Source organism: Eucalyptus grandis, chromosome 11, assembly GCF_016545825.1.
Source record: "Eucalyptus grandis isolate ANBG69807.140 chromosome 11, ASM1654582v1, whole genome shotgun sequence".
Taxonomy (NCBI): domain Eukaryota; kingdom Viridiplantae; phylum Streptophyta; class Magnoliopsida; order Myrtales; family Myrtaceae; genus Eucalyptus; species Eucalyptus grandis.
In genome coordinates, this window is record NC_052622.1 from 45670201 (window position 1) to 45678691 (window position 8491).

General features: G+C 42.3%; 1 protein-coding gene across 1 annotated transcript; it reads left to right on the plus strand.

Moving 5' to 3' along the window:
- Positions 1–683: 683 nt before the first annotated feature.
- On the plus strand, positions 684–7851 carry LOC104419613 (phospholipase D delta). The gene is given in 12 exon segments (XM_039304727.1): positions 684–1920; positions 2177–2293; positions 2912–3054; positions 3056–3104; positions 4082–4225; positions 4227–4424; positions 4511–4582; positions 4803–4950; positions 5323–5471; positions 5886–6032; positions 6613–6813; positions 7126–7851. Coding segments are annotated over 12 exon segments (2613 nt in total). The 5' UTR covers positions 684–966; the 3' UTR covers positions 7417–7851.
- Positions 7852–8491: the final 640 nt, after the last annotated feature.

Genomic DNA, 8491 nt, shown 5'->3' on the forward strand with positions numbered 1-8491 from the left:
GTTTGGTGAAACTATGTGACATCCTTCTCGCTATCAAGAGTACACTTTAGAAGCCTAATGCCTTTTTTTCTAGGGAGATTGCTAAAGAGCATGGTCAAGTCTGAGCTTGTTAATATATTCGCTTGGATTCACTTTTATTCAAAAACTTAAATCAATGAGTCATGAGTTAATCATTATATATTAATTACTCAACACCACATTAATTCTTTAATGTGAGACTTCTTTAACATAATTCACACATTAACACTCGTGACGGTTTCTTGAGTTCTCTTTACCCATCCCTCATTGTTGTTTGCACTACAAATGTCTGCACTCGACGTGGCTTAGCAAGATGTTTTAAATAGAATAAAAAAAGATATGCTGCTCAAGTGACCAAGTGAGAAGTTATATAACATTTAAGTGATAAAAAAAAAGTTATGGTCCTCATGAAATAGTGGTATCAAAATAATGACATATGTGACGTCAATTTTCTCGACAGAAGAAGAAGAAGAAGAAGATGAATAGATAAATAGTGAGAGGAGAGATAGGGAAGAGCGCGGGAGGGAACCAAACGGGAAGAATTTGAAGTGTTTCCGAGGGAGTCAGGTGGGGCCCAATCGGCGTTCGCGCGACCAATCGATGGAATGGATACGAGGTTTCGCACTCGCACTTCTGTCCTGTCTCTTGTAATGTCGGCATCGCCAATTTCACCGTCGATCTCATCTGGAATGATGTATCCTCCTCCTGAAGCGGTGAGCGAAACCTGGGAATTCCCCTTTGCTTTCTCTCGACGCACTTCTCTCGCTTTCTCTCTCTGTGCGCATCTATTCCCTGTTCTCTTCTTCCTCAAGAAAGGCATTTCTCCCCGTGCTTTCTCTCTCTCTCTCTCGCCCTCCGACTGATTCTTCCGGCCATATCATCCACCATGCTTTTCTCTCTCTACCCATCTGCCATTCCACCTCCGCCCGTCTTCTTCCGATTTCTCCCATGGCGGGTTCGCCTCCAGATGGGCCCGTCTACCTCCACGGCGACCTCGACCTCCGCATCATCTCCGCCTCCGACCTCCCCAACATGGACATGGTCACCGGGCGCCTCCGCTGGTGCTTCTCCGCCTGCGCCCGGCCTCCCCGCTCCCCGGACCCGGACCCCGACCCGGCCTCGCTGCCCATCCACCGCAGCGACGACGACGACGGCCCCCACCACGCCAAGATCATCACCTCCGACCCCTACGTCACCGTCTGCGTCCCCCACGCCACCGTTGCCCGCACTCGCGTCCTCCACAACACGCAGGACCCCGAGTGGGACCAGTGGTTCTGCATTCCCCTGGCTCACCCCGTCGACTACTTGGAGTTCCGCGTGAAGGACAACGACCTCTTTGGCGCGCAGGTGATCGGCACTGTTAAGATATCGGCGCGGGAAATCATGGAAAAAAGGGTCATCTCCCGTTCGTTCCCACTAAGTGGACCCTCGGCGAAGCAGAATTCCGCTCTCAAGCTCCAGCTGACGTTCACGCCCGTGGAAGAGAACGAGGTGTACCGCATTGGCATTGCTGGAGATCCGAAGCATCAGGGAGTGAGGCAGACTTATTTCCCCTTGAGAAAAGGGAGTGGCCTCACGCTGTATCAGGACGCTCATGTGATTGATGGGTCGTTGCCTGAGATTAAGTTGGATAGCGATGCTGGAGGGGTTTATAGGCGTGAGAAGTGTTGGGAGGATATTTGTCACGCCATATCCGAGGCTCACCATTTGATATACATCGTTGGTTGGTCGGTTTCTCATAAAATTAAGCTCATTAGAGAGCATACCCAGACCCGGCCATTGCCGCAAGATGGGGACTTGACGCTCGGTGAATTGCTCAAGTATAAGTCACAGGAGGGGGTGCGCGTTTTGTTGTTGATTTGGGATGATAAGACTTCGCACAAAAAGTATTTTATTAACATGGTGAGAAGTTGCTTTATTTTAGTTGGATTGCCCTTGTCACATGCTTCCATCCGTTTATTTTAGTAAATTAAGGTGGCATATGGCATTGCTGATTACCATAGTGTTGTTGGTTCTGTTGCCCAGACTATTATAATGGTTAGTGTATTTGCTGCGAGGACCATTTGTCTAGTGAAGAATTAGGTGGTAGCGTCTCTCTCTTTGCTCTCAATATTGTCCCTACAAATGAATAAGGGTGCATGGGCGGCATTTCTTGCAGGAAGGGGTGATGCAGACACATGATGAAGAAACTAAAGATTTTTTCAAGCATTCATCAGTGAATTGTGTGCTGGCCCCGCGTAATCCCAGCAGTAAGCTTGGCTATATTAAACAGCAGGTATGCTATTCCTTGAATTCTTGCAGTTTCACCACATGGACCTTTTATCAAAATCTAGAGATTAGCACTAGCATTGGATGGCCAGGGTCTCTTTGTCATTTGCCGTTGCCATAGCCTCTTTCACATTTATGAGCTACGTGGCATTGTGATGTTTTGTTCCTGCCTTATGTCTAGGCAATTGGCTGCCTTGCATATTTGTAGCTGGAGATGCGTTTTATTGTAGAAATGTCCTGTGAATTTGCTGAGGTGATTTGGCATTGGAGATCAATGTCCTTTATAAAACGACTGATGGACTCTTTTGGACTCCCTCATTTAGCCCACTCATAGAGCTAATGTCCCTTGTTTCCTTGCATTTTCAAGCTATCATAAAGGTACTCTACTTTCTAGGGAAGATTCTGTGCTATACATAATCGTCATTCATTGATTTGGAATGATAATCTTAAGGGATAAGGTTTGCTTGTAATGTACACTCATTTTACTTAAGCATGGCTGCATAAATCTTGTGAGAATGGATGGACTTTTATCCTCCTTTCTTGCTTGAGTTCCTTATGTGGTGCTGTGGTAATTCTGGTAACCTTAGTAACTCTTTCAAGCTTGGACTGTGTTTTTTTTCTCCAGGTTGTTGGATCAATGTTCACACACCATCAAAAATGCATCCTGGTGGACACCCAGGCGTCGGGTAATTACCGAAAAATAACTGCATTTATAGGAGGAATTGATCTCTGTGACGGTCGATATGATACACCCGAGCATCGGCTATTTCAATCTTGACACTGTTTTTAAGGACGACTTTCACAATCCTACATTTCCTGTGAGTTGTTTGTCTATGCTTTTTTGCCTAGCAGTTTTTCTTTTCTGTTTAATACTCTTGTGTGTGCTGTCTTATAATGCAAATTGAATTTTAGACTCTGGAGTGATAGAAGTCTTTTGAGCCCATTTTTTTTCCCCCAACTTTCCTGCATGAAGAGTGGCGTGATACTTTTACTTGAGAACTGATGTACCATCTCTGTAATAACAGTCTGCCTATTTCTGATTAGATATGTTTTGTCGCATCTGATGAATTATGATCATAAGTGTTGTGGTAGCGTTAAAATTTTAAGAGGTTTTGTATGGGAATCCATTAAGAAATAGTCAGGTGGATAAGCAAGGTGAAATGAGGATGAATTGATAAAATCAAAATCTGCGAATTTGAAGGGTTTTATTTCGTTGTTTTTCAGAATTTATTGTCATGGTTGCACATCAGAAGTGGATTGATTATTATTAAGATTGAAGGAAGATTCATGCCTCTGCTTAATGACTTGCTGGAAAAGATTTTTAGATGAAGCATATAGTGAACTTAACCTTTGACAGCCTTGCCAGGGGCACAAAAGCATTTTTAAATTTCTGGATTATGGAAGAGGCCGCAGGTTCTAGTCTACTACTCGAATTTGTCATGATACAAGCAAGTTCTTTGTATCATTTCAATCTTAATTTGTTGCATGGACTAGTATGAAATGAGCGAGATATATTCAACTTTCTTCATGCTGAAAAGGTTGTGCTCATATTGAGGTTCTCTACAGAATGCCCATCCATATGCTGTGGGTACACCTAAAGTTTGAGATTTGATTGATAGAACCTGAAAAAGAAAGGGGTGAATGGAACAATATCTTGCTATTTCTTTCAGTTTTAAGTCTTGTAGAATGTAGGATCTTGGACTTTGGTACCTGTTACCATGCACTGGTAGTTGCTGCACAACTTGGTATTATCTCTTGATTTTCTTCCAGTGAGTGTCTTTACTTTGTATGTCAGGCTGGAATGAAAGCTCCAAGACAACCATGGCATGACTTACATTGCCGGATTGAAGGGCCTGCTGCATATGATGTACTGATAAACTTTGAGCAACGTTGGAGGAAAGCAACAAGATGGAAAGATTTCAGTCTCTTTGTCAAAGGAAAAAAAACATTGGCATGATGATTCCTTACTTAAAATAGGCCGTATCTCTTGGATATTGAGTCCTCCATCAACTGATTTACATGATAGCACCAGATCTCTTTCAAAGGAAAACCGCCATGAGCGTACTACGGTAGTGCCTGAGGACAACCCCGATATCTATGTCTCTAAAGAAGATGATCATAATAACTGGCATGTTCAGGTTGGAAATGCAAGTTCCATGTTGTTATAGCATGTTCAGGTTATCTTTCTTTTATTTAGCCCTTTCCTTCATGTTTGCTTGTGCAGATTTTCCGGTCTATTGATTCTGGATCAGTCAAAGGATTTCCGAAAAAAAAGAAAGAAGTTGCTGGAAAGCAGGTGTACATGAGATCTATGTTTCTTTCTTCATTTCTTATCCCTACTTTTCTTCTCCTTTTGCTTTTGTTTAGTTGAACGATTTTCGTAAAAAGGTGAAGAAATCATATTAATGGACCTGTGCAGTAGGAATCTCTGTCTTGTTAAAACTTAAACTAGTTTCTGCCTTTCTAATTGACATTCATATCTGCATCCTCTTAATTATTGGTAGTTTTTGGTGCAGAATCTTATAGATGCAAAAGATGTAGTAGTAGACAGGAGCATTCAGACAGCTTACATTCAGGCAATCAGATCTGCTAAAAATTTTGTATATATTGAAAATCAGTATTTTCTGGGATCATCGTATGCATGGCCATCGCATAATGATGCAGGTGAATTTCATGATTTCTTTTATTTTGCAAGTACACATTTCCTATCTATACTCGAGATAATTGGTGGACTAAGTGCCGCTCGTTTAATCACAATCATGTGCTTATACACATATTTGACCTGCAGAGGTGAATCAAGCTACCAAATATATATATATATATATTGATTATGGCTCATTTCACTCCAAAGTATTGGTTAAATCTTTTGTTTGGGGGTCAATTGACCATTTTCATCACTTTTTTGAATGTTAAGGAGCTAAGTCACTAACTAGTACTGTTTGCCACATTAATAAAGTCTCAGTAAGCAGTAGACTTCTTATAGTTAGATTTTTGTCCACAAACCACTATCAGCTATTTGTAGCGTGGTCTGAGCAGGAGCTGATAACCTCATTCCGATGGAGTTGGCCCTGAAGATTGCTAGCAAAATTAAAGCAAATGAGAGATTTGCTGTATATATTGTCATACCGATGTGGCCTGAAGGGGATCCCAAGTCAGCTACATTTCAAGAGATTCTCTTTTGGCAGGTAGGTTGGGACATGACTGTGTTTTCGCAGATCTGTGTAGACCTTGGTGCTTTTGTTTGATAGGTGAGATGGCGAGAGGCAAGAGTAGGCTTCCTATAGTGTACCATGGACAAGGACAACCTTTACATGACGGGTGACAGAAATCACTACATACTATAGAGTAGCAAATACTACATAATTGATTCCATTTAGGTGTCCAGCCAATACGAGATTATGCTTTCTCACTAGTTCTGGATGTCTATGTTTAATGCTGGGCAAAGTATTCTTTAATATTGTCTCCTACTCACACATCACATTAGCCATAAAATAGTAAATCGATAGTTATAGAAAATATTGTGTGTTTCTAATTCTTTGGATACTGAAATCTCACATATTCTGATTCTTTTTTACTATTTGCCTCGTTTTTTTTCCCAGAACCAGACCATGCAAATGATGTATCGAGTCATCGCAAGTCAACTGAAGCAAACGTCACTTAAAGATTGTCATCCTCAGGACTACCTTAATTTTTACTGTCTTGGTAAAAGGGAAGTTAATTCTGGTCAACGTTCTCCAAATAATGCGGTAATGCTTTTTACAGTATCTCATTCAGTGGTGCATAAATGCCTAGACTAGCAAGCGTGGTTCATAGAGTTGTAATTGAGCTGAGTCAAGTTGACATGGTATAAAGTTCGTGCTCAACTCAACCTGCATCCTAGGGGCTTGAACTCAGCTCGAGCTTGATCACATATAAAACTTTTTGTATTGAGCTTGAGTTGAGCTTGACTCAATTATAATAGAGTTTTTCATGAACTTGAGCTTGAGTTTTAGTAAGCTCAAACAGTTTCCCTGCATATTTGCTTATGAGGGTTAAATATGTAGTTTGAATGACTTTTGAGTCCTTTTTTGGTTCTTAAAAAATATTTTTGAAAAGATAGGAGCTCAATTGGACTTAGGAGCTTGTCGAACTAAGTATTGGCGAGCTTGAACTTGACTCGACAAGATACTTGAGAACTTTGAGCTCAAGCTTGATTAGAAATAAGGTGAGTCGATCTTGAGTAATCATTGTGGAGCCTGTGTTAAGATTGACATGTGGTTAATCAGCTTTCCCCATGATATAAGTTGATGAACCTTGGATCTGATGTTTTCTGACGTGATACAACAGGTCTCAGAATCGTACAATTCCAAGCGATTTATGATATATGTTCACGCTAAAGGAATGGTAGTGGATGATGAGTATGTCTTATTGGGATCGGCAAATCTTAACCAAAGATCATTGGCTGGCACCAAAGATACTGAGATTGCCATGGGTGCATATCAGCCCCATCACACCTGTGCGAAAAAGGAGGGGCATCCACGTGGTCAGGTTGTTATCTCGTGGCTTCTTTGCCTAAGCCTAATTTCTAATTTTAGGATGTTTGTGCCGGCTTGTTTAAGTAAATATTCACTGAATCTTTGTAGTACTAATCAGTTCACACTTGTTCAATTGGTTGTAACAATGCGAAGAACACCATTTCCAGTCAGAAGAATTCGAAATGGTTTCGACTCTGGTATTTGTTTTGACAGGGGGAATGCAGTTGAATCTAAAATAGGTCGCAGTGACTTGTGAATGGAGCAACTGAGATACATATTTTCGGGTATGATTGTCATGTGTTTGCCTTGTTGCCCATCTATGCAGGTATATGGATACAGAATGTCCCTGTGGGCAGAGCACCTTGGGGTAGTGGAAGAATGCTTTAATGAGCCTGGCAGTCCAGCATGTGTGAAGAGGGTGAAGGAGATAGCCGGAAAGAACTGGAACAGCTACAAGAATCAAGGCGAGTTGCAGGGCCACCTTCTCCAGTACCCCATAGACGTGGACCAACATGGGAATGTCGGGCCATTGCCAGGATCTGAGGAGTTTCCTGATGTCGGCGGCAAAGTCGTCGGTGCTCATACCGCTGCAATCCCTGATGTTCTAACAACTTAGGCTCCCTCCAACTCCTTGTCCACGCAGCCCCAGGAGCCGCAAAGATGTTTCCCGGGCTGTCGCTTCACTCCTGATGTATAGAATTTGTTTCCGTCTGATTGCTTTTGGGAGGTGCTGTAGTTCAGATTATTCTTTTGCTGTTTCGTTTTTTCCTTCTGTGGCTGTCTGGATGTTTCGCTGACCCCATGCATAGCGAGGATCCTCGGTGGTGATCTCGGCCATGGTGTGAATATTGTATTCGAGCAGTTCGGTATCTCCTTCGGCTTTGGTTGAAAGTGTGCAGTTACAAATCTGGGAGCGTCTGTGCTCTATTGTTTTAGAGGATGAAGAATGTAATTTGGAAAATGATGTCCAGAAAGCTATGATGTAGTTGAACACGACACAGCTTGGCTTTATATGAAAGTGATTGATGCCTTTAAGTTTGAAATGAGTAAATCTCAGGAACGCAAGAATCATTTCACGAGGGGAGTTCTTTGCACGGGTGGATTCTATCCTTACCACATTCATCCGGGGTGACTTTTCGGCGAATGCCACGTCTCCCCAATTCTACCTTTTATCTTGCGGGAAATACTCGAAACCTTCACAAAGCATACAGAAGTTCAAGATTCAATGCTACAACCTTTTTTGTTTTTTTGTCGAAAGATAGTGATCATTACTAATAAGTTGTAGAATCACAACTAGGTTCGGAATCGTTAAATAATAAGACCCAAAGTGGATGAGGGGGATATAAAATTCAATTGGTGTGCTCTTGCTATCCAATCGGCGGGCTTGTTTGCTTCTCTATGCGCATAAGAAATGGAGACGCATTTAAGTTGGGCCAACAGCACTTTGCAATCCTCTAAAATTGGTTCCACTGTCCATGGGCTCGGTGCAAAGCCCATCAAGCTGTCCATCGCCATCACGGTTTTGCAGTCAGACTGTTCTTCTATCTTCAAGTTTTGTGCGAACGTGGGGCTCCTTTTCTTCTCTCTCCTTCGTTACTTTCCGCAGAGCTGCAAGGACAGCCAAAGCTTCTGCTTTCAGAGGTGAGTCGGCTTCAATTTTGGCCGCGAAACCATCCCTGAGGACCCCGTTC